Here is a 27,454-nt window from a genome sequence, read left to right as displayed (position 1 = left end):
ACGGTGAATCAGAAGAAGTTGCTGCATCGCATGAACATTCATTTCGGTATAGATAAACATACGACATTAAGACAACCTGTCAAAGTCCACTTGGCTTACAGCTCATCTGGTGGTGAATGCAATGCGACAGCTAAACGTACAAAAGCGATCATGAATAAAATATGAGTGGTCGGAACTCTGAAGAGCGCGAGAATTTTCCGACAAAACCATTAAAGAATAATTCTAAAGAAAGTTTCCTTAAGGCTGCACGATCTGTCCGCGACACTATTTCCACTGTTCGCTAACGTCTTACAAGCAGCGCACACAATTCATTGCTCGTGTGAACCCTAAACGCACGCGCACAGCCGTCAGAGTCGGCACTTGTCACCAACGTAGTCCTCTCGTGATGCGCAGCCAAAGGCTGCAGCGAACTCGGGCATGTTGTGCAAGGGCAGGAGGCAGCCGGCGCGAGGCGACAGCGGGTCGGGCGTCTGGACGGCGTCGCAAGACATGAGACAGAAGCGGACGAAGAAGGTCTTCTGGGCCTCGGGCCAATACGTTTGGAACTCCTGAGTTGATGCGTAAGCGCCTAAACTCCCAAGGAGGCCCTCGTAGGCCAGCCGCAGGCTCAGGGCCTGCTGGTACATGGCGTTTCGCTGGAGATCGCCACTCCCAACTTCTTGGCGCTGTAGACCGAGTCGACTGTGGAGTCGCTGCAGGCAGAGGACACTCGTGTTGTACATCTCCGCCATTCTACCATGACCAGGATCGTTATGATGCGATGCGGGTCTCTGTTGGACAATTATAAGCAAAGAAGCGTATCTTGATTGGCGCATGAGGCTAAGGAACGCTAGTTATCTGTGGCATTCGTAGAATCTGTTATTACGACAGTTGTGATTATGGATTGCATTGTATCAAAATTAATTAAGTGAGTTTAGAGTGTAAGATATTACTCCAAAGTTTACGGAAGTGAAGCAAGGTGCTAAGGTAGATTTAAGTATGTCTTGTAAGTCGTCGATTTGGTTGACGCCATTGTAATGCGTGTTAGAGCAAACAAAGAAACAGGAACTCGAGTCATAGTAGTAGGAGGCAGACCTAGGCCCGGCCTTTCTGCCTCCTACTCTTTTTTTTTATTACGGAAGTGTACCAAGCCGGGGTTCACCAAGACTTCACTGACGTACTTCTGTCACGGATATGGTGTTGTAAAATGTACACGAAGAGATGACAAAGAAAAAAACTAGAAGAAAAGGTTCCGTCACTGGGGATTGAACCCACGACCCTTCACTCCACAGCGCGCGGCGCTAAACGACTCGCCTACCAAGCGCGCGTTCTTCAGCACACCAATGGCGAGCTGTTTATATAGACCATTTACCGCTGGCGGTACTCAGAGCTCGGTGGCACCTCAGCGTGTTAATCACCTGTGAGATGGCCCGAAGGGCGCGTTTTCATAGTCGTCGCCCCGCTCGTTGCGATGCGCGCGCACCTCCTACGTATACCACCAGCACTTTGCCCTACAGGGCATGGCGCCCGTTCGAGCGAGCCTATCTCGAAATGGGGGTGGTTTGTACTTCTTGTGACTTCACCGCAAGTGTTGCGTTGAAGTTACAGAACGCACGAACATCACTTCGCTCGCTGAAGCGGCCACATTTGCGAAAGGTGCAGGCTGCTCAAACAAAAATAAAGTAACAGCTGTGACAGTTGTTAGTTCGCGCTCGTCCTGAGTATACTTGCGTTCGTTTCCTGCGTCCTTCTTTGGGTTTGACGGAGCTATAGCTACCAAACACCAATAGGCACTGTACAAGATCTCATATATCAATGCACAACGAACGCTCAACTACGTCTGTGAAGGCACGTTTCACTTTCGTGTCATACCGATTCCTATGACGGAGGGATCAGAGATGTTTTTTCACCAGTATGTTTCTTTATTTGAGCTAACACGTATGGCCGAGGTAGATTTAGCTAGATTATGGCGTGTATTAGGACGGATTATGCCTTCGTCCTAAGTCGTCTTATCGTAAGTTAAGAGGCCCCAAGGATATTTTATAGCCTGCCTTTGTACCCTCAGCAGTAGTCTAGAGGATATGTGTTAGAGTACTGATCCGATAATATTGATATCTGGGGTTTAACATCCCAAAACCATGATATGATTATGAGGGATGCCGTAGTGGAGGGCTCCGGAAATTTCGACCACCTGGGTTTCTTTAATGTGCACCTTAGTCTAAGTACACGGGCCTCAAACATTTTCGCCTACATCGAAAATACAGCCGCCGCGGCCGGGATTCGATCCCGCGACCTTCGGGTCAGCACTCGAGCGCCATAACCACTAGACCACCGTGGCGGGTCTAGTACTAATCCGAAAGTTGCGGAATTGAATGCCGGCCGCGGCGGCCGCATTTCGATGGAGACGAAATGCTAGACGCCTGCGTACTTAGATATTTAGGTACATGTGCCTGCAGCGCTGCCGTAGTCCTCCTGTATGGTGGTAGAGGCCTAGTCAGGTGACGTTTCTTTCAACGTCACCTTTTGCCACGAGCACCATGACAATCTTGGATCGTTGCACAAATGAAGAAATAAAATGGTAAAGTGCTTCAGGAGGTTGAAATTTCCGAAGCGAACCATATGGCGTTACTCACATTCATATCATGGTTTTGGGACGTAAAAGACGAACAAATATTAGTAGACATACTATGTATTTGCCAGCTAGTTATGAACAGCACACAACGCCCATGCTCACCGCGTGCGTCGTAGTCATTGAAGCCGGTGAGACGATTTCAGCAATGCGCGCAGACAGCAGCGCCCCGACGGTCGCGTAATTGTATTGGGGCGGCACGCCGTTAGCGTAGAGGAACGGCGACCTCTGGTACAACGTGGGCACCACCACGGCCTGCAGCGCTGCCGAGTAGGCCAGCTCGTGGCGTCGCTCATAGCCCAAGACGAACATCTGCGCCATTGCGGGTGGTGAGCGGGCTCGCCGCTGGTGGCCGTACGCCATGACCTTCAGGTACAGGTCGGTAAAGTGAGCGTCCTGCTGCTCTTCGATGTAGGCTAGAAGAGGAGCGTAGTCCTCCTTAGCGGCGTCGTCGGCGGTTGCGACAATGTCGTCCTGAAATGCCGACCACAACTGCTGCATCAAAATGACTACTCATACAGGAATGTTATCGCGTAGCCGCCTTGACATATTGAGAATTTCCCTACCTAAACCGCTTCTTTAACGATTACAAACAGAGAAAGAAGATAACAAGGCCTGCCTTGTTCTGTCACTCTCTTTTGTGTTTAGCGTTGTGCGCATTTTCCATAAAGAAAAACTCTCAAGGTCCCTTATGCATTCGCCTATGACGACTCGAAGGCGTAAGCAACGTTTTTTTTTTTCTTGTCGGTAGAGATACTAATTCTCCCCCGCCCCCCTCTGAAAGCTTTGTGCACCTCACCTGAGTTTGCACTGCCTCAGTGATCGGCCCACGTTTGACCAAGTGACGATCGCATATCAAGGCGTTAATCATGTGACATCACGTTATGTCACAACGAGTACGTCATATTCCGGCGCAGTGACGTCATGATGGCGTCATATGGCGCCGTCATCGCGCATACCCGCCAATGATGCGGTACGCCCTAAATGGGCAAATATGATGTGTACTACAACAGCAAACAGCCTGTTTCTTGCATCAGCACAGGCAAAAATATAAACACGTCTTATTCGAAAATTGTCTCACTCCGCGAGATAGAGACCATCAGAGAACACATCGTCTTTGTTGTATGCATAGACCTGGCGCGCCAATCTATATCTGTGAGTGTAAATATTGACTTAGATCCGCGTCTGTATTCTTGTATAACAATATCTTACCAACATGCAGTGAGGAAAATAGAGAAAATCATAGTGACGCGTAAATGCCACAGATGGAGAAAGCCACAGAAATGGTCAATCACACGTTGGTAGTCAGCATGGAGGTTGCGCAGGCACTTGGGGTGTATAATAGAGAAAATTTTGTCTACAGTTTCACACCTTTATACTCCTACGGCAAAAGTGGCATGTGTTGTTAAATCAACCTACAGCCCAAGCGTGATACAAACCACTACGCAGATACCCTGCTCCAAGCGCTCAACTCCTGAGGCACCATCGAATGCATCATCGTTTCAAATGGCTCTCAGAAAGGGCCACCGATTATGTCACGAGTGGTAAGGAATTGAAGGATTCTCCGCTCAAGGAGTTGACACTGAGCATAAGACAACCTAAGACTGGTAGTTTCGTCTTGCTGCCGCCGATGGTAGACTGGAAGTGGTGGCTGAGAAATCTCTACCACAACAGTCATAGTCAACAATTTCAAGCCACAGGTACGAGCATGTGCTGACTCACCCGCAGCAGTTGTGCACGCAATGAAGGCGCAACCCAACAGTGCGAATACACTGCCGCTGCAGATTTCGATGGCATCACCACACTCTTAGGGTGAAGTGCAGCTCGTCGAGCAATATTAAAATAATACCTTATTTCACGAACATACCAAAGTTGTGCACCCTAACATAACAGAGCAAACCTGAGATGTTATACCTCGCAACAGACCCATACTCAAGATGTACAATCGAAATGAAGCGCACGGAAGTGTGCACGTGTCGGAACACTATCAGCAACTTCAGCACAAGACCCCCTGCTCGAACGCCTCTCTGCGCTCCTTTCACGAAGAGGGGCGTCATGCGCAGCCTGCATTCACGCGCAGCTGCACAACCCCGACACCTTCGCTGTACTGATCAAGCTGGCACACATGCGCACCAGCAGCATTTCGAGAGGCGCCACTTTCCATCTCAGACGAACATGCTTCTATTGTCGTCATTGTTCTAGTTTATTTTATCTAGTATATGACGATATTGATCGTATCTATACAATGGTATCTTCGCAAACGAACGTTTATTTCTGATTGTAACATTTCAAGGATCAGCGAAGCTTCGCTTATGATGAATGATAAGAAAGTACGATAGTCATGTGTCTTGAGAGAATTCGTTGCTAGGCTAGTTGCTTCATAATGACAAACTGCAGAACGCAAATTAGGTACTGGGCATAGAAGGACACACAGCGCTTGTCCTTTCGCGTGTTTGTTCGCCTAGGTCACGTATCTAATTTGTGCTCTGTAGTTAACTAACAGTCGCGTATACTGTCACATGGTTGTCGCGGTGAGGAACGCGGAAGTTGAACCGGTGAAGATTGAACTCTTTAAAGGGAGAATTTGTGCCCAACAAGGGGAGTAACACTCACAGTGCCACGAAAGGGAAAAGCACAGTCGTCGGTTGCCAATAATCAGGCCCCTGGGTAAAACCACGCGGGGGAAACGTGTCGGCTTTTGTAAATGCGTCATCACCTATGCACATTCTATCGTTATCGCTGGAAATTCAAGATTCTGCAGCCGCTTCCGCGTTGCGCATGCAACCTCACTAGAAGTGCAGAAAACATTGGGGAATATTTCGGTAAGTTTCGGCATGCCTTCCGCTGATGAAAAGCATCTATAACAGCTTTACACCGTGAAAACCAGTAGCCATAAAACACATGTAGGCGTTTCAAGGCCACATTTTATCATTGAAAGAATTAATTTGATGATAAGCGGTACGATTCCGCAAGTAGATTAAAATTTGCTTTAAGATTGCCAAGTGCCATGCATTAGAATGATGATTTATCATTTGATGTACAACAACCTCTTCATGTGACCCACGTGGAGCAGTGCCAAACTGGAGATACGTGTAGGCTTATCTCCGACACTGGGAGCGCACTGTGTTTCGATCATAGGCTAAGGGTTGTTCCGCAAGTTATTTCGAGTGAAGCCTCGTTTGCAGGGAACCTTTTAGCAATAATGAACCACTGCCTCAGACATCTTTTGTTTAATTATGATAATAATATATGGTGGTTAGTGGCGGAATGGCCAGGGATGGCCGAAGAGCGCCAGGACGGCAGTTAGAGAGTGATCAATGATAGTAAGAGGTGGTTGTATGAGGGCCTAAAATCCTGAGCAATAAAAGTGCGTAAAGCACATATAAATCATAACAGTGAAGTGAAAGTTCCAGGAATGAAAACGGTGACATGGTTGAAATGTACGAAAAGGGGATAGAAAACGTCTTAATTATGCAATAAAAATGCATTGACTGAGAGCGTGCACTCACCATTACGTCTTCGGACACCACCACAGGTGACACCGCATCGACTTTTCTCTCCGATGTTCTCCGCATCGAAGCGGAAAGCCAAACGAGCACATTACGAGCATCGTGTAACGCTTGCGCTAGCTCCTGGTACATGGTCTGCAGAACCGTCACACTCTCTTTGACGTCCATGAGATTCGCCACCATGAGTGGCCCTGAGTCCGTGAGGCATCTCTCGGTTAGTGAAACGCAGAACCGCGTCGTTTCTTCGGGGTCCGAGAGCAGCCTTTCTCTGGACAACTCCAACGACAATATCTCAGTGTCAAGGTGGGACGCCACGTACAGCGCGGTCATCGCGACACCATTCGCGTCGGCCAAGTTGCGCAATGATTTCTTTAAGAACTGCGCACCGGTCGCGAAGGCGGTGTCACCGGAACTAAGAGGCCTGTAGCCAGGTTTCAGAACGTTGTTCAGCCCGTGGACCCAGTCCTCCGCTGTAACGTTCGGAAAGGTGTCATCCAGGAAGTCTTTCAGAGCTGCGGCTACGTCCTGTTCGTATTGGTCTTCCGCGAAGTGGTTACCGCCCAGGTCGACATCAAAGGTGACGTCGGCGTTCACTATAGTAGACAGGTCGTCCTTGAGAACGCGTTCCAAGGCCTTCCTCAAGTCCTCCTTGTCGCCAGTTGTGGTCAGCTTGCGCAGGAGAGAACGACCAGGGGAGAGCCTCATGGCCAGGTGATCGTTATCGATGAACGTACGCACGGTCATTATTGTTTGACATCCGGACAGGATCGCAGATCGCAGAACATTCTCCACGATCTCTTTGTAGGTCCTGGCACCACGAACTTGCGTCCAGTTGAGCTGCTCGCGAGCCGAATTAAGCGCTGCTTCAAACGACAGCCCCGTCGACATGTTCGTGAAGAAACGGAGGCAATGCCCGTAGACGTGGCGCATGACACGGATTCCGCCTTTTTCTTCGGCATTTCGTCCTGCGATTGAATTAAACGTGGTCGGTGGAGACAGATGTGCGATTACGATTAGATCAAGAAAAAAGCACCGTCTGAGACATACGCGTCTATTTTCATGCACATTGATAACACAGCACGAACTCAGGTAAGAGGAACCAAGGAGAACGACCCATCAAGAATATATAGGTTGGTGGTTGGTTGAGACTGCATCTAGCCTACTGTGCAACTTCGCACAGTTCTCCAAAATGAACCATGAACTTAATCAGCCTACGCGAGGCCAACATATTCGAATGGGCTATGCATCATCGAACAAATTCGCTCATTGTAGAAAAGCATCGGCGAATTATCATTGTGGGCTAACGAGTTAAGGCTCGGCCGCACACTAAGAAGCAATTTTTGGAGGAAAACGATGGAGAGCTTAGGCGTACTCTTAAAGTAGAGCGCATGGCTAGTCTTTTAAAGGTATTTTATGATTCACAAGTTTTGAAGTATGAGAGCCCGAACGAAGCAGTACGAAATTTTCTTGGCACCTACATGCAAACTTCGCCCTTTGCTCGCGGTCTTTATCAACTCTTCGAGCATTGTGAAAACAATGTGTCAAATGCGTACATTTTATATGTAAAGGTAAAACTTTCGAATATCTGTCGAGTAGACAACCATTAGCCCATAATTATTCATTCACCTTGGTTAAAAAAATGACCGCAGAAAGGAAGACAGAAAATAAATTTTGAAAGGGCTTCAACTACACAAGCTGGAAGTGTTGTGGACCACTAGTGGACAGACGGACACGTAAACGCAGCGGTTAAAGAACGTCGAGCTATATGCTTCCGTCCACGATGGCATACCCGTTTGTGTCCTATATCACAATAAATCTCGTAAAACGTACTTCCTCGGGGTAAAATAAAATCGTCAGGGCAGTGAACAAGAACTAATACGAAGAACCGTCATTCGCCACCGAGATCCGTGACTTTCAAACGACGTCAGTGTGCGACGTTTCTCCGTTCCCCCAATAAATAGCGAAGCTTGCGAGCTCGCTTCCAATTGATTGTTCAAACGCGGCGCTCGTGATCACCAACCAGCGCGCCATGCAGCGCGTGGTAGGCTATCTCAGAGGCCATGTTTTGAACTGTCCGCTTCTTAGTTCTTCCGCTAGATGGCAACGCGTGTCCACTGGCTCACCATTATAATGATTTATCGAACTTTCTTGTCCATAGCAAATGCCTAAAAGAGTGCGAAGTTAACGTTGCTTCACGAGCAGCAATAAAGAAATAGAAACTGTGCAAGATATAGAACGAGAGAAATATGAACACATTAGTAGCAGTTATTCGTATAGGCGTGCGCACAAAGGGGGGCGCACCCCCTTAATCACCTAAGAGGTGGGGCGCAAAGTCTGCCCTGTACATTGACCCTTCTAGTCACCTAAGAGGGGGGGGGGGGGGCGGACGAATAATCTGCCCCATACATTGCATTAGTAGTGTGGGTGGGCGCTGCGATGAACCCTTGCCCCCCCCCCACCCCCCACCCCCCTTGATGGGGAACCCTACGCACGCCTATGGTGATTCGGTTGGTTCGTCATTCTGTCGTGCAGCATCCTGGACTCTGCAGAATTGTAGTTATCTCCAGGTTCATTGCACTTCAAAGATGTGTGCATGGTTATGGCGCAAACCTGTCATTGCTTAGTTGCTTATCAGGAGGGGGAAGCTGTTATCTTTGATCTGGGTGTGCTGAATGCCCACAAGTGCAGCGGAAAAAAGAGACTTGAAAGTGTTAGTGCTGGTGGCTAGCCTCAATACGGTGTACAAGTTGCGTCGACGCGCAATAAATGTATGTAGCTGCAAAACAGCGGTTGCCGGTGGCGTTTATTATAATTACTTCGACATGTCAGCGGATAAAGGTCAAATCTAGCTGCCACGTTCTGTTGCATCGCTCCAGATTTGCCAAGTATTATGACGTTGATGAAAAAGTCTAGTGAATCCTTCATTGCTCCTGACATGTAGGACACATGTTTCATATGTTATTATCTGACATACCAAATAACCTGAAGACGTGCAAGTCTGATGCAGTAAAGTGTGGAAAACATATAATTACGCCTACATACAGGACACAATAAAGAAGCGGACGAGACCAGTGCAGACTAATCGTAGTTTTATGTTTTCCATGCCTTACCAACTAGCCCCCCACCGTACGCTTCTTGCAGTAAAGTAGCAAGAACTCTTTTTCTGGGGGCGGGGGGGTCAATCATACATTTTGTATGTTCGCGCGTGCGTTTGTATGTGTTGGTGTATATATACACGTGCAAAATTGAAAATTTTCGAGGAAGGGAGGGAGGGGTTAACCCCCCAACCCCTATGTCTACGCCCCTGGTCTGATGTATAGGTAGTACGTATCGTAGCAGTCCATTGCACTAACTATGTCGGACCTCTGTAGGTAATTGCATGTCTAAATTTCCGGAACCCTCCACTACGGCGTCTCCAAAAAACATAGCTTGGTTATGGCACGTAAAACAAGATAAATTGTTAGCTTTATCTTTGCAAATAATTTACAAAGTTCGAGATAATGATGTCAGCATGTTGCTTTTGCTCAAACATGCGGTGTGCATACAGTGGAAACCAGATATGTCGAATCTCAAGGGAATTACAAAAGAGTTCTATATACATAAAAGTATTTCGATATCTAACATAATTTATATACCTAAGATATATTCAAGGGGACATTGCAACTTCGACATGTTTGCACGGCGCATACGCATCGATGAACGGAGGACACGACAGAACACAGGCGCTGACTTCAGTTAAAGGGACTGTCTACCGCTCGGAAAAAAATTTCTGATTGTGGTGAAAATGAGAAGATCGTTCGTCACATCGGCGGCAACGAGCATGCTTTTGCCCCTTAAACAGGAATTATATTTTTAATTTGATGCTGAAAATCGTGAAAGAATGACCGCTAGCGTCATCCAACAGCGATGTGGTCAATCGACTGGTAGGACAAGAAATCCTCGCAGGTAGACCCATTTTGCTTAAACACAAACGTTTATACCTTGAAATTGTATTTTGCGCACTTGAGGCAGCTTTGGGTTGCGTCAGAGAGCAATTTTTTGTTGTTTTTTTCTCACGCATCCAAAAAGGCACCCGGTCGCGCTGCTTGCGGCGCTGTCTTCGATTTCGTTGTTTCAACTCATGCGGTATGCCATACGGCCCTCCGCGCCTGTCGTACTGTGCCGCTGTATTGTTGTTAGGATGTCTCACACGTGCTGCGCCGTGAAGGCGTGCACTTATCGTCTCTTTTTGACGCATAAAACATGGCTTGGATTGCGGCAGCAGTGCTAAAATAAATGCATAGACTGCGATTACAGCAAAACAAGTGTTCTGTAATCGTATAATAAGGCTTCATTTAACCCCTAGAGCGTTGAAAACGACTATTGCATTCATTACATTAGTGTTCAGCGAAAATAAAGTAATCCTACAGAAATCACATGTGCTCTCTGTTTTCATTTTTACCGTCATTACAATCGTCATCGGTTCCACCAACCAGTGTTCTGGACATGTTTCACGCCAATGGAAGAAGACCGAACGCCGATTGAAAAATTGTTTTAAAGATTTCTACTCACTTTCCAGAGAAACCACTGCAAGGTTGGACGCTTCAGACGGTACGCTTTCTATTGCGGTACAAAACAGAAAAGCGATGAAGGACGTCAGACAGTCCCTTTAGGCTTTACTAGCGCAACCAACAGAAATATATACATAAGTCATAAACATGAAGTGGGCAGAATCTGCTCATGATATCACACAACCTATCTCATCACAGCCAGATAATCAATCTCGTTTCTACTCACTCATGTTCATGCCTTGTGTATATATTTCTGGTGGTTTCGCTGATAAAACTTCCTTGAGGTCAGCGCATTTGTGGTGTCGCCTCCTCTGTCCTCGTTCCATTTGCGCTGTAAACATGTCGGTATTGAATCACCCGCTAGCCTGAGCTACCATCTTATCAAGATACTAGGATTGTTCGATAGAACACATAATAGACCGATCTCACCGCGAGTTTCACTACGCCACCGCTGCCGCAGTGCATGCCGGTACTTGTAGTACTCGGCAAGGTTGGTAGCGTAACTTCCGTAGAAGCCCACGTGTCAAGCCGGTGGCTAGTTGTTGCAACAGTCGCCATCTATGTGAGGAGGGGACAAACAGAATTAAAAAAAAGAAAAGGATGACGTCACAACCGGAAGCGGAAATGACGTCACGTTTTAACGCGATGGGCGCGAAATTATGAAATTTTTTGACAGGGCGCCGCTTCTTACTTTTTTTTATAGCTGCATGTTCTTTTTCTTATCACTATGACGGCTCGATAATGGAAGCCTGCAAGATAACCGGAAGACGAAAAAGACAGATTTGATAAATAAGGTGTATTTTATTGGCGAAATATTGCAGTTGAACAGGATATTACCCCAAAATATATAACACAGAAATAAGAAGTAGCATAACAATTCAACGTGCACAATGTGATGGTGTAATGTGGGCCCAGGATCCGAAATAATTCAACCGGCAGTCAGGTGATTCTGTACACACAACACAGACTTTAACACAACCGATAACTCTGACGATTCACACACAACACACTACAGCATTCCTTATTTACATCCTAAACGTCCTACGCGCCTCGCACACAAACTGTCCTACTCGCCGTTATGAACAGTTGCCGCTGCGGCGAGGTCGGTCGTCACCGGTACTCCTTGGGCAGTCAACAGTCACGCTGCCTTGACCGTGGCGAGGTGGTAGTGGTGCTGATGATGGCACTGCAGGCCGGTAGATCACCAGGCCACGGCAGCGCAGGTTAGCTGCCCGTCGCCAACATGAGCCGCGGCCACCTCGTGACACCACTCGGGCCCCCGGACCTCAGGCCAGGAACAGACTAGGCTGCCGGTCTCTGTGTCAGCACCGGGCACAGAGCGGGAATCAGGCTCACCAGGTCCACATGGATGCCGGACGCCTGGTTAAGCGATGTCGCGACCCGAACCGCCGACCAGCGGCTGCCGTTCCAACCGTGTCGCGCTCCAACTCCTCGAGCAGCACGCCCCGCTCGCGCTTCCTTTTCGTCGTCTTCCCCTCCAAGGCGTACGGCAGAGCAAAACTGTCGTTCCCTCTTCGCCCCGTCACGGGCCACACAATCCACATCATCACACACACAAACCTTGCACACGTGTTGCTCTTGCATCCGTAGACAGCGCAGCGTTTCTTCGCGTAGCGTGACGGGTTCATCGTCCCGAAGGGCGACAGCACGCCGGCCGTGCGCTGGCAAAACACAGTCACTGAAACGGTTCCCGATGGCTGCGATGGGCTATATTACCTTCTGCCAAGTACCACGACTAGAAAACAACGCTTATGCGAGGAAATATCTACGGACGACAGGCACAAACCTACTGCGCAAAAACGAGCGACGCCATTTGCATCACAAAATGCGCAAAACCGTTGGCCCATGTTACCAGACTGCCTGCATGTGCCCGCTGTTTCTGAAAAAAAACGAAAAAAATTGGCCACGCAACCACATACCCAAGACTAAAGTTTGATTAAAGTAATCTACTAATTTAATTCGTGACAAATAAATTTAAAACTAATGAAAATAAACGCTTAATTAATTTTTTGTTTTCATTATTTGTCCCCCCCTCACCTAGTAGCGCTTTAATCGTCACGCGGGTGTTGATGTTTGTCGCAATAGGTTTCCGACCAATTTTCGTTCCGACTTTCGCGACCTATTTAGATTGACCTTGGTACTCGGTACGTTCAGCTGCCTACAGCTGGTGCATTGGCGAGCTGCATTAACGAGCTTTAGCGGCCTTATTTGGAGGAATTGCGATGGTTGGGTTGACGTGCTGTGTACTGGAATGCTACAACAGAAGCCTGAAGCAAAATGACTCGGATTTTGCGTGTTCTCAAAGGATTTCAAGCTCCTACAGGAGGGAATGTGTGCGACAGTCAACGAAGTCGGACAGAGAGGCAACAAAAAAAATTTCAATTACGGACAGAGAGGCAACTACAGCGCACTTTCTTGTTCAACGTGTTTGTGAACTCCCTGTTCATGATGCATCGTGGTTTAGCAGTGGCCTATTGCGTCATAACAACCTTGATGCGCGAACGATGGACCGATCAGCGACAGCAAAAGCTCATATAACGCGAGCTGGATCCCCTTGCCGGGCCGATCGCTTTAGCGGCGACAGGTTGGATACAACGTCCTTTCCGGGCTCAACAGATATCGCTTTAATATATTAGGAAGACCTAAACCGGCCTCTAACCAAATGCGATGACGACTGTCAAGCGTCTAGCATGAACGAGGCCTGTGATACAAGCCAAGATTATAACTGCATGCTGTGTACAGCTCGCGCCGTGGAGCGCACGGCGAAAACTCGGCCGTGCCGGTATCGCAGCCAACTCCGCCGCCGAGATTTTCCTGTTCCTTTCAATATGCGATATTATTGTGAACGCATCGTAAAGCGGGCAACAGCGGTAGCAAAGCTGGACTTCTTTATGAGCGTAGGCTATTAACCGTACACTGCCGTTTCGAAGCGGTAGGCCTAGCGACGATACCGGCGCCGAGCCACCGGCTGAGGCCGCCGCCGCCAGCCGGAGCTAGCTACTGCTTATCCGCCGCATTGCGTGTGCCGCCAAAATCTCTTACTGACTCATCCATCCCTTGTACAGCAGGAAATATTATGCCATTCAGGAGATTTTCGTGATGTTAACCTTTGCGAAACGGCATGAGCGGCCAGTCACTGTTCAGCGGACGCGCCTCTAACCTGCTTCACGGCGACCGTTTTATCTTCATTCCCGTTTAACGTTTAACTTATTACTGCGATCGAAGTACAGCGTTGACAACACAGTCTACAGGGGAAGTGTCGTTTCGGCAAAAAAAAAAGCGCAATAAGCTTCTTTTTTTGGTCCCCTTCGGCTTTTTTTTTTCTCCTGTTGTCGTATAGCGGAGAGCTCTGCGCAGTTTGGGCAAGTTATTTTCCGGATACTGTAGCTTGTGTCGCTTGCGTGCTTCCGTTCACTGAAGAAGATATTTGCTCTCATGACGACGGGAACGTGATTTCTCTTTTTTTTATTACTAATATTTATTCAGTAAAACGAGGCAAGCTCATCAACCCGACGAGACCACCTCGTCACACGTAAGCACTATCAACTGTTCTTTTTTTCTTTTAGCGCTAGGATGCAGTTAACCTGAAATAAAATAACATACGTTGGAGGTGCGGACACAGTTTTACACCGCGTTTAATCGTCTTGCGTGTCGAGGATTGGTGCAAAACGCCAATATACCTGAAACACGCAGCAAGCAGCCGCACCAGCAGCGCTCCGAGAACTACAACTAAGATGGCGACAGTGCCACTGTCGGAAACTCGCGCATGCGCAGATGGTCTGGTGGGAGCGGTCTATTCGTTACATGTGAGTTCGATATATGCGGGTTTCATAGTATCGCACAATGGTCGCGAGGTTGCGCAGTACGGCATTTTGCTTATCCGTTACACCAACCTTCCCAGCCAACGTTGCTTATAAGAGACTCGTTCATCTTGGCCACCCACGCGGCGATGGTGTCCCGGCGAAAGCTGCCGCCGTCCTTTCGTCGCTCCAGCCACGAGTCGCAAACGTAGCCGTAGAAATCGCTGCACACGTCCCTGCTGGCGTTGACGATGGCGCTCAAGTAATCGCGTGCCGCGATGCACTCGGGCGTCAGGCACGCCAGCGGTGACAATGCTGGCTCGGCGTAAAAGATGAACGCCATACCTACCGAAAACAGGGTGAGCACCACGGCGCAGGTCATGACCAAGAAGGCGCACACGATGCGCTCGTCTCGGGTGTTCATCTCGGTCAGGGCTGCACGCGCACAGTTGCCCGCATTTTATGAAGTGAATACCCACAAAAAAGATAAAAAACATAGAAGAGGCTAAACTTGTCTTTTCGTTTGATGCATTAGGGACGCCCACGGAACTTGAAAAAAGGCACCGCAAATATAGGAGGAATACGAGATACCTTGGCGCTGCTATAAATCTTCGTAACGTAGCGTTTTGGGCATGGTTGTATGTCATACTGAGGCTTATAGCGCACAAAAAACACGAACGAAGAAAGGCGTGACGTGCGTAGGCGCTAACTTGCAACAATGATTATTTCGAAATCAGGGAGCTGTGTATATGGGCAACATCGTTTCACAATCACCATCATACTGCGTAGTTTGCAATGCTCAAATATCTTTACGTAGATAGGCTAACTGCTAACAAGAGAGAGCAATCGATGTGCTGATGCAGTCGTATACAAGCTTCCATTACCATGTGGCGAGAATTATGTGGGTCAAAGTGGACGGTGCCTAAATGAGCGTTTGTAGGAAGACCGCTACAACGCGAAAGGAACAAAAAAAAGAGAGGTGGTTTCCTCGGTGCCCACTGCAGGCATTGCAGTAATCAAGGTGCCTGTGCAGGTGTGCAGGTGACGTTGCTTATGCCACGTGCATGACAGTATTTCAAGATTCCTCAATTGTTAGTACCAGCAGAGCGAATTAAGACGCAAAATAATTGAGGCTGAATTGTTTGATAGGCTGGTGGATAACCGTGTTTCTAAGCCATCGATTTTACTCTTCTGAAAAGAGTGAGCCTATCTACGTAAAGACAGTTCAGTACTGGAAGCTGTGCATAGTGATGATGATTGTAAAACAATGTGGCTTATATATGTGGTTCCCTGTTTTCGGAATAAATATTGTTGCAAGTTAGCGCCTCTGCGTGTCATTCCTTTCTTTTTTCATGTTTTTCGTGTGCCATAGCTCTGAGTATAGGCCAGCAGTTTTTCACGTTATGTGAAAAACTGCTGGTGTCACGAATTGTGCCAAAAACACGGGAAACGCCAGGAGGGTATACCGAGCATGTTCTTTGTATTTTCATAGGTTGTTTAGGGGCCTTTTAAACCACAATAACCTCAGTGGGAGCGGTCACGAAACTCTCTGGAGTGTTTCACACTCCAGAGTGCGAAATCACACGTAAGGAGTGCGCACTTTATAAGTACAAAGGCACGCGGCACGACACACGCCTTGAATTGCTCGTGTTGGCTCCTTTCGCTTTACAATGGGCACTGTTTAGGGGCGAAGCACCTTAGGGTCTAGGCTGGTCCGTTGTGTGGTGGTTGTGCTCACGGCACAGCAACTCGTAAAACCCCTAAAACGCATAAACAATACACTAATATCTATCATAATTGTCACAAAACAATATAAAACACCTAGATGCACAAACCCTTCTTTCTAGCCGGCGATTTCAACGTATACATTATAGACCTTAGGACCTAGCTTTGTCGTCGACACTCACTGTCAGCTGTCGTGGTGGTTAGAAAACCACTGCTAGTCGAAACGTGTGTATGTGAATAAAAAAGGTTTACAATAGACGAACAAGAATCATAATGGTGACAGAACAATATAAAACACCTACAAGCACAAACCCTTTATACTAGTCGGCGACTTCAACGTACACATTATGGACCTTAGGACCTAGCTTTGTCATCGGCTCTTCATGTCAATTTATGTCACTCAATTTACATTATATGGGGCAACGCTCGGGTAACATATGTGAGACACAAAAAAAGGTTGAACAGTACACTAATATCAACCATAATTGTGAGAGAACAATATAATACGCCTACAAGCACAAACAATTTATACTAGTCAGAGACTACAACGTAGACACTATGGACTTTAGGACCTAGCTTCGCCCACTCGTCATCATTCATTTCGTGGAGATACGCTCCATTTTTTTCTCCGGAAGCGGCTGTAACCAGACCGCTATGCCTAACAACCTCACGCACTCTGTCGTCATGCGTGAGCACCGTCTGGACATTGTTGTTTGGTTTAGTGCAAAATTGTACCGTGAAATATTTGCGATGCTCTTGCGGGACCCAGCTCAAAACTTTTTTTATATACTGCTGGTCTCGTGGTCGCACAAAGGATATCGAACGTGGCAGCGGCATTATTGGAATTATTGAAGGCGGGTCTACACCTATAGACCATGTTACGTACTTCCTTCAATGTTTGGTTTGCTTGACAGCTTGCACGGTATGTGCAGGATGTAATTGATGAAACAATCGTTTTGCTGAAATGTTTCCTGTCGACAGTGTTTAACCAGCATTTCTACTTGCATAAAAAGTTTACACGGCTTCAGTAACAGGCTTAATGCTGTCAAATTGCGCAGCTAAAAGCGTCCGCCCTTTGTTTACGTTAAGCCACACGTTTGGACGTTATGACATTTTCGGAACTAGCCCAGCAATCCTTCGATTGTCCGATCGAAAATCTTGAAAGATCTCAAAGTGGAACTTTCTTGACTGCACAGGCAGTTCATGTGCGGGGCTTCTGAACGTAGAAGGAATAAAACTTTTGACTAGGCCAGTTGACTGATGTCAGGAAACATCCGCGAGTAGCGCAAAGAACGGGAACAGTGAAGGCACTGCACCTGTCCTGTTTCTTCTTGTCTTCACTGTCCTTGCTCTATTGGTCAATATTTTCAGTGTGGAATGAAACGCATGCTGGTCATCGTTCTCAACTGCTGCCCTCGGAGCTGTTAAAAAGGCATGCCGCCAAACAACCTGCCATAGGTAATGAATCCAAGCGGAGACGAACTTATCCTAATAATGTAGCGTGTGTTAATGGCTCTTTTTTTTTAGTTCGAACATTAACCCACTTCGATCTACATTTAGTCCGCTCACTTCGTGTTGAATTTTTTTAGCTACACTCGGGATATTTGGCGCTGCTTTCAAGCACAAAATTCTTAGCGAAGGGACTAATAACGATTAGACGGCACAAAGAAACGAAAAGACGAGGATTGGCGCTGACTGCCGCCCTAAACGTCGTTAAAAACATCTTTTCTCATTTTACTGCGCTCTATAATGAATGGATGCTATGCGCGTCCCCTTTATAACGGGCGGGTGACATGTGCGCCACCAGGTTCGACAAAAGAAAAAGATAAAAAATGCGTCTTTCTATTTAGTTAGCCTAATGCCTTGTCTACTTTGATTAAATCGATCTTACCGTAGAAAAAATACCATCAATTCACAGCCCAGCTCTCTGTCCCTTCCGACGGGAGGATTTTTCCCCACTATAAATTTTTGTCCTTTCTCTCTACTTTTCTGCCAGAAATACTCGAACAGTCTCTTACTTATTTATATCGCGGACGTGTTCAGCTTTCTATTGTTATCACTAAAACCCAAGGCTACACGTAGGCTTATGCACAACTTACAGCAGGCTGGATTTCTCCACATTCAATCAGAACATGCGCCGTCGTTTTCTTAACTTCCTCAGAGCCCGTACATTTTTCTTCTTCTGTACTGAATCTCGCTTTATAACTGTGCGTTCTAGGGCAACCCGACCTTGCTTCAAACAATCGCGTTCTAAGGCAACCATACCTCACTTCTCAGCCAACCTAAACGTTCTAAGGTAACCCGACCTCGCTTCAGAATGCCGACTAGAATGCGCCCTCTGGAGAGGCTCCTTCGACTCACGGAAGTGTGACCAGTGGAACGAGGAACGCCTCCGCCCAGACTCTTCTCTATCCGCGTTTGGGCTAAAACCACGGGTGCCGTCGTTGCTTGCTACCGTCTTGTCCTTCATGATGCCTGGCATGAACCCCTTGGAACCTCTAGGAACAATCCTTCGGTCCTGGAAAGTTTGGTAGTTCGCAAGATTCCCGTATGTTTACAAACGTTTGATTATATGGGAGTGCAACGCAAATATTTTTGCCCCTTAGATGTAGACTATATCATGCTCGCGCTCTAGCCCGGAAGGCCACAAGAATCTCCATTGCGCACACATGCTGAGCTCCAAGATTCTACACTAAGACAACCTATTTCACCTACTTCAAAAATATGCATTTTTTCCTTATCATTTAGTATTATAAGCTATTCTATTATTTGTATTCGATTGAGAAACTTCCTTGTTAGAACAAGGAACCATGTAAATATGAAGTGTCTAAGCATCCTCATTCAGCATATAAGTTACACATGTTCATATAAATTACAACAGCAACTCTTATGTAAGTATAGCAAAATCCCACAAAAAGTCCAGAACACTCACTAGAGCCGCTTCAGCAGTGTCAAATCGCAATCGCCACTAATTAACGTAGCAGAGACAACGAACGCTTTTGCGGAGATTTGTTAAGTAATTTATTGGTTTAGTCATTTACACAGTGAGTCAGTGAGCGAAATTAACATATTGTATTTTACTTTTCATTAGATTTTCGTACATTTTCGTTAGAGTTCTCGCGAAGTTCCTTTAAGAACAGAACGGTATCGAGTAAAATGTTGATTAGTTGTAGCAATCACCCCAAAGAAAATGTTTAGCCGTGTGAAAACCCTAGTTATAAGTAGTTGCCATATCAATCACCATTCAAAATTTCTCGCTTGCATTACAAGTGGACACGTCACAAAAGATCGCAACGTGGGCGTTTCGAATAACGAGACTGAAAATAAAGGGGCTCCTATTGCTGCTCGCCTGCATGAAGTGACGCTTGACCCGCAGTGCGCGACCACCAAAATAGAGTGCCACACGCAACTGTCATTGCCTTGCTGTAAAATCTCAAATGACACTTACAGCCGCATGCGTCATCTATACTTGCTATCACGTGGACGTACACAAGCTATTTAAATACTGCTGATGAAGAAATAGAGCAGCCACTAGTCTAGCATTTTGCCAATACCCTTTCAGAAGCGCATATCACGAACCTAATTCGGTTAGTTTATCAATCGCGTCAACAAGCTTGGAACACAAAAAAACTGGCCATATCCACGGAATGAATGATGATAAGTGGGCGAAGCTCGAGAGGGGGAGATCATCGGTAAACCGTAACCCTCCCGGGAATGTTAGCCCATTACATCATTAGAAAGACGTAAGACTGTGCGGATATTATACAAAATCAACTTTTATTTTGTTCTTGTTCGTTTGTTGTTTCGTTTCTTTGTTTGTTCTTTTCATTTCGTCGTTGTCATGGCGGCTGGATTGCAAGGTCCCTTCATTATGACGGCTTTATGGTCCGTGAAATGAAGCGAGAGAGGTTCTAGCACTGGCTGCAGTGGGAAGTTTGCAAACACTAAGTCTATGCACGTCCCTCGGATCGTGGTAGGTTGCATATGGATACATCTGAGTGCGTATTTGGAAAGCATGTGCTGCACGACCCAGTCATTGGCGATGAGGTCCACGTTGAAGTCCCCAACCAGCACAAACGGACGGTTCTTGTACTTGTTGTCGTAGTCACGTAACGCAGCGTCTATAAACGACTTGACGTCCCCGACAGACGGCGACTGAATCGGTGGACCGGTGTTTCGACGCGTGGTGGCGATTCCGGGCTCGATTGTCGGCTCCACGATGGAGTGCCAAGCATGAAGCTTACCCCGCACCTCCACCAGCGTAACGACGTGGGATCGACGAGGACACGGAGCACGACAAACAAACACGCTTTATGGATCAGAGAAAGAACTGCAACGTCTTCTTCGTCCCTGCGCTGGACCGAACACTCGCGCTGCTTCGTTGCCATCACCACTGGCACATACGCGCGGCATAGGCGGTCACGTACGAGCTAGGAGGGACAGAGCCACGGCTTTAGGAGCTTCGCCCCTAAACCATCACGATGCTGGTTTAAGGAACAATATTCGCTCTCCTATATTTCCTTTCTCTGTGCCAAGATTTCTCGCGCAACGGTTTGCGGACATTTTAACAAGCATAGCTAAAGCGGATTTTCGTTTCGTTTGGCCAACAGACACAACTTGCATAAAGAAGAAGCACTCCATAACTTACACTCACGTTACATTCCACGTGGTTAATTAGTGGGGGCCAAGATACTACCACGCCCGCTTCTTGTTTTATTTTGGTGTATTCGGGTTTGCCAGCAAGGACGGTTAACAAAGCTCGACGTGGACCGCGCCGCAGTGTTCGACCATTTTCGCGATTGTAGTAGATCGTTTCGTCAAGATTGCGCGCAGGACTCGAATAGTCAAGATTATTCCAGTCATCTTGAGAAGCTTTTAGCGCAAAAAAAGACAGGGACACAGAGGGAGAGAACAACACCAGCGGTAGTGTTGTTCCCTCCCTCTGTGTCCCTGTCTTTTTTTTGCGCTAAAAGCTTCTCAAGATGAATTTGTACCAACTAGCTCGACTTTCGGTCTTACTTCAGTTTATTCCAGAGCTTGCGCGACCACCAGTGATAAGGCTGGAAAGTTCGATGCGTGATGTATAAAAGACGGCGCGTCTCTGCGATGATCACATTATCGACGGCCGACGCTCTGTTGGCCGCTATCAGTGTACAGCGTGCGTTGCTTGCTGTAGTATGAGTGTCCGTTTCCCGGCTACAAACTCGGCCACATAAAGAGTTTCATCTTGGACACCCCGACTGCTGCCTTCGTCAACGTCACGACCCCGTGACAATGCAATCAAAACAACTTATCTGAATTCACCATTACTTACCGGCGCGACGTTTCTACCAGCGGCCGTTCTCGCCTTGGCGCTCTTGCCTTTGTCATCGGCAGTTGAAGCAGCTGGATAAAAAGATTGAGCCGGCGCATAGCTTAATAATGGCATTATTAGAATTGCACCTACTTGAACACAAGTATTGACCACATTGCGTAGAGCTCATTTACATTGGTAGCTTTGATAATGGCATAAGTGTTGAACGGTAGTCTGTCAGTACTCTCGAGTCGATGAGAACACACATGCAATACAAGCTTTTCAAGCAAATTGTATCGGTAAGAAAAAAAGCTATCTGAAGGTACCTCTACAAGCTTTGCACATATATTGCGTTCTGCGAAGACTGAAACTTATATAATAACAAGATTTACAAATTATCGTAAAATAAAACTAATACATAAGATGCCTAAATTAAAATAAAATACATAAAAATTTTAGTATGTAGTCTGTGTAAGACACATCACGCCAGAGTTGATCCCCATGAATCATTACTCATTAAACACATTTCTACAAATTGAAAGAAATGGGCAAATTAATCAGTCGAATACCAGGAAATGACAGAAATCCTGAAACAGCAGACCATTCATTTCACAGAGTCGCCCTATAGCATTCGTATTTTCGGCAGCACCAGCAAAGTAAGTACTAAGCTTTATCATATGCAGGCGATTAAGCTCTATCATAAGACTCTGAAACGTAGACTGGCATACATTATAAGTTACATATGTTCATAATCGCTATGCCAAAGCAGCTCATGACGAAACAGTTCCAGTTGGTTGGATATATTACGACGCGTATAGCAAACTATTAAAAAAGTGACGACCAAAGCTAGTCTTCGATTATCCGATTTTCCACCGACAGCATATCACGTTTGTACATATGTGTTGTCATACTGGATGTATCTGTGCCTTCGAAGATGCAGAGTCTCTTACATTAAGCTATCGGCTCATTCCATAGCAGGAACAATTTGGAGTTCATACTGTTGTTGAACGAATAAGCTATCATTGAATTAAATTTAAAAAAAGAATCTAAATTTAGTAAGCTTCAAAGGCCAAAACAACGGCCTATAACAGCCCAGAAAAAACAGTGTAGCCAAGAATCTAGGCAACATGAAGAAAACGTGGACACGGGCAGATAACGCATGGACATACAACCGTCGCTCAAAGCGATGGAATGAATACCAAAAAGGGATAGACGACCCAGCCGAGGACGGCAGAGGTTTTGATGAAGTGACAAAATCAGGAAGTTCGCAGGCATGAGATGTAACCACCCCAGAAGAGATAGGGATGACTGTAAATCAATAAGAGAGGTCTTGGTCCTACAGCCCACATAGCATAAGATAAAAATCATGATGAGGATGATGAATATTGACTACATCTAGCAAAACATTTTTCTTAAGACAATTTGTTTCTAGGGCTCTTCTACACAATTTGCATGGCTAGGTAAAATGAGCGATAAAAATTTAACCGAAACGACAACAGAAATGTCAGATACATAAAACAGAGACAAAACATAAAACATAATGTGAAAACATGAAACTAATAAAAAAAGGAGAAGAAAACAAGAAAAAAGAACACACGATTGAACAGCTAATATATAAAACAAGGCTAATGAAGCCACTTTTTTTCATTCAATGGAAATCGAATGACTGAGTGTTCCTTTCTGATTTTCAAAGGACAATGCGCTCAGGTCTTTGAAGACTGTAAAGAGCTTAGACAATACGGAGAATCATGTTCAGCGCTTTTTGGCAGCAATGATACATAAGCAACGTTACCTGAAACCCCTGCGTCTGCACTGCCCGTTGTCGCCGATGTTACTGCTTGGTGGCCGCAGCCACCGCTCAGTCCAGCATAATCTTGCGATTTCGGCGTCACACCTGGTGTCCATTCGGTAGCTGACCTACCTGGCGTTGATATCTTCGGCGTGAGGGCCACTGAGCTCGCTTGCGAGTTTTTGAGTTGCCCTGTATCCTTTGTTGATGCCGGCACTGTTAGACTCGTCGGTGCCGTCGGATGTTTGCTCTTTCTTCGTGAAACGGTCGAACTTCCCTTCGGAGCTTCGCGAACGGCTTCGTTTGTGCCATTCTTAGCTGACTGCTGCTTGTGTCTGAAATGAGCGGATTACTCGCATTACGCTATCTGATAGTTTTGTTTATTTTTTCTGGGAAACCAAAGGTACCTTACAAAGGCGGGCAGTATAGCACGCCTAAAACAACTAGCTTGTGCAACCGACTTCATAGGAAGTGCTTTTCCTTGCACGAACAAGAGTCAGCGGAAGCTTACATTGAAATTGAGTGTTGGAACAAGCGCACAAGCACATAAGGTACAACAATATGGATAACCCCGCAGTAAAAATAAATTCAACAAAAGTAAGCGTGAACTGGTTGAACAAAGTGTTGTCGAACACCTCTTCGAGAGCTCAGAAGCGTATATGAATCCTACGGGTTTCTTCAGCACCATCACGAGGAAGCCATTTATTTGCTACAGGAGAGAACCCTGGGCCGATATACAGACCCTGGTATTTTCGATGAGGCGACTTGTTCTGTGATCACGCGGGATACACATCTGCCGTTGTCGAGTTTGTTTTCATTCGTTCGGCGACCCCACTCTCTTAAGTACATCAAGCATCTACTTTGATTTTTAAGTCAACAGTCTATAAGAAGCTACGGGACCTCCCATATTCCTGCACTCTAGTTCCTGTCTGTTGCGCTCTTACATTTGTTATATCCTACCAACATGCCAAAGGTTGCACCCTTCATAGGCTATGTTCTACCTTTCGCTGTGCAGCAACACTTTTAGGCGTTATACACCAGCAGACGTTGAACAGCGCTGCCGGAGATAAAAGCAGAAGATATAATTTTGTTTTGGATATAGTTTCCAAACGGAATTTGCACTCTCTTTTGGTGTGGCGATTTCTTCACTTTATTTACCGATTGCATTCTTCTGTTGAATTGTCCATCTAGTACTGAATGCCAACTGTGGCATAAAATAGGCGGAAAAAATAACAGTCCTTTGAGCTAAAGCTAAAAACTCAGAAGAGGCGAAAGCATACGCTCTCACGAAGCACTCATTAATTTAAGCCTTTACCCTGAACCTTGCTGCACCTCACATGTTGTTGCACGGCCTCCGTGATCGGCCCGCCTTTGACCAAGCGACGTGCCATGGTCACGTCGTGACGTCACCATTACGTCACATATTTCGCTGATGTATGCCGTCACATGCCCCGGATGTCGTCATTATGACGTTATCACTGATCGTGGGATGTATGTTGTACCGTTCTGGTGGACGCCGCGGCCTCACGAGGTCTCGCGAAGTACTGTCAGGTCTCACCACATCTCGCAATTTTTTTTTACACATGAGGCCTATGAGACTAGGGTAGTTACGCTTTGGATACGATTTCTTGCAGTCTTACATTGGCTACAGTTCTGTGTCACTGGTAAGAAGCTCTCTGTAGCTAGATCATTTTTTTGTTTTTTGTTGTTTTTTGCCAGGAGGCGATGATGATGTATTTAGAGAGTGGACTGCTAACGAGATCTATGAACACGTCATCGTGCTCAACATGACAAACTGTGAGGGCGTGGCGCTTTTCTCTCGTGTTCCATTTGCTGGTTGACCTAATAAAATCAGTCTGTGTTCGACAACCGAAGGGGTTGGACGTGTCTTATTTATGCTCACTGGTCCGCTGCCTATTGCGGTAGGCCTAACGTGAAGGCCGTTGCCTCCCGACTGGTGTTGGCGTAAAGAAAATCCCACGGGTCTGCGACCGGAGGGTCTACAGTACCGTTGATGTTCTGGGTCAGGGTATACCGCATCAGCGAATACAACAATTGGCATGTAAGGCGACTACCTAAAAAACATAAAATGTATAACTGCTACCTATTTACTTTACTTCTCATGTCACGTTATTTTCGCTCTCTTTAAAGCACTAGGAAAGCAAGCTTGTTCAAACTTAACTATACTAAAGATACCCTCGTCTATACGTAGAAATTCCTGAAACTCACTCGGACTGGGATTGTGTAGCCTTAGACTTGGCCTCCGTTCCCGTAGAATCGATTTGCTGCCTGGCTGCGGCACGAGATTCTTGCTGCTTTGAGGGCGTCACTGACGATGACAAAGTCTTCGAGGCTTTTGGTTGCTCCTTCGGGGTTGACGGAGTCGTCAAAGAAGTCTTCGACCCCGTACTGGAATTGCTTTTCTTCCTCTGCCTGGAATGTTCTGTGGGCACTGCGACCAGATTATCGGTTTTCGCACCATCAACGAGTTTGTTTGAACGAGCAATACTTCCATGTTGTCCTCCAGCGGTAGAGCCGACGTTCGCGTTCCGCAAATCGGGTCTCACGGAAAGGGAAGTTTGAGAATCCTTGGAGGTCGCCTTCTTTCCTTCGACTGCACCGGCTGCGGCCGCCTTCGGTACCAGAGCCTTGACATCTTGTGCACGAAGCTTTGAGCGGCTTTGGTCTTGACCTTTGATACGACTGACCTTGCGGCCGGCTTCGCCTTCCATGGAGAGCTTGAAGAGGGTTCTGTCGAAGATACTTCGCGAGAAAAAGCGAATGAAGTTGAGGTGATGTCGCAGTTGCTGCTCTTGTAACCTAAAGAAAGGAAACCCACTGTACGAGTCGAAACGGCGCGCTGCGTCTTCTTCTTCTTCTTCTTCTTCTTATCCTCAGTCGATGGCTAGTGCCGCGTGTTGCTGTTGTTCACGTACACACTATAACTCACACCCACTGCTGGGGATTGGCCAAGAAGTGAGGGGTTTTGTTTTTTAGGGGCGAAGCTCCTTAAGGCGGCACCCGTTCGTCCCTCGTAGTCGTAGTCGTAGTAGTCGTAGTGCGTAACCAGTCTTACGCTTTGACCTCCAAGTGGGTGCCGGTGGGAGATTTTTCCTGTGCGTTGTTGAACAATAAAAAATTCGCAGCGTGCGCGTTAACTAAAAGCCGAATTCTTCTGTCTCTCATTCCCCATTAGCCGCCATTGGCATGTTCCAGTAGGAAACGTTAGTAGAAGTAGAAGTGTAAGTGTTAGCTAAAAGCCGACTTCTTCTGTCTCTCACTCCCATTAGCAGCCATTGTTTACCTCCAAGGTAGTGCCTGGTGAGATTTCTCCTGTGCGTGATTAAACAATAAAAATTTTGTTCAAAACGCCGTTGATTGATGAAATAAACCAACGAAGACGCCAGATGTTTTGTAAAAGCAAAACGAAAGAACGCCAGATGTTTCTAAAGCAAAACGAAAAGATGCCAGCTGCTTAACGAAAGACGCCAGATGTTTTCTAAAGCAATGGTTTTCTAAACAATGAAAATTCACCGCGTACATGTAAAATTAAAGTGAGCTGCAAGTCGTCATAACTCATCGAACCTTTAGTATAAACGCGCCCGATCTCACGTCGGTGATGATGTACTGGGCAGAATTCACGGAAGATTCATGGTTTACCGATGAACCTCCGCAGCTTCGCCCACTCATCATCATTCACTCCGTGGATATGCTGTGATTTTTATATACACATGTACGTGCCATCCAGAACCAAAATTTCTTACAATATTTTGTAACATTTCTATTCTAAAATACTGTACTTCGAAGCTTTATAAAAGTTTACGAAAACGCATCTTACGCCGTACTCTTTCTTCTTTCTCTCAATAACTTACTAGACCACGTTTTGGTAAAATATAATACTATACATGCGGCGCTCCAGTAGACTTATTCGTAAGCAGATATATGGATCTTACGCGTATATAACTATATTAATATGTTTTTGTTTAATAGAAGTATGAATTAAGGCATTTTTAAAAGAGATGGCTCTGTAGTCTATGATGGAGTGCGCGCAGATGAGCATGGTTTGTTTTGTTTTGTCGCCTCGGAATGCGACACGATAACCTTTGGAGATACCGCCGTAACTTCGCTTTGAGTGAGCTTACTGGCTGGTTTAGGAAAG

At 46.4% G+C, this 27,454-nt stretch overlaps 1 protein-coding gene across 1 annotated transcript; it reads right to left on the bottom strand.

Annotated features, from left to right (window-relative positions):
* Window positions 1-347: 347 nt before the first annotated feature.
* Window positions 348-18,683, bottom strand: LOC119403183 (uncharacterized). The gene is made up of 5 exons (XM_037670129.2): window positions 18,575-18,683; window positions 14,582-14,923; window positions 6,118-7,082; window positions 2,714-3,082; window positions 348-770 (listed from the first exon to the last, which is right to left on the bottom strand). The coding sequence occupies exons 1-5, from the start codon at window positions 18,681-18,683 to the stop codon at window positions 348-350; spliced, it is 2,208 nt and encodes a 735-aa protein (XP_037526057.2).
* Window positions 18,684-27,454: the final 8,771 nt, after the last annotated feature.

This window comes from Rhipicephalus sanguineus, chromosome 8 (genome assembly GCF_013339695.2).
Source record: "Rhipicephalus sanguineus isolate Rsan-2018 chromosome 8, BIME_Rsan_1.4, whole genome shotgun sequence".
NCBI lineage: Eukaryota > Metazoa > Arthropoda > Arachnida > Ixodida > Ixodidae > Rhipicephalus > Rhipicephalus sanguineus.
The sequence above is the reverse complement of the archived record's forward strand: the minus strand, read 5'-3'. Positions and strand labels throughout refer to the sequence as shown.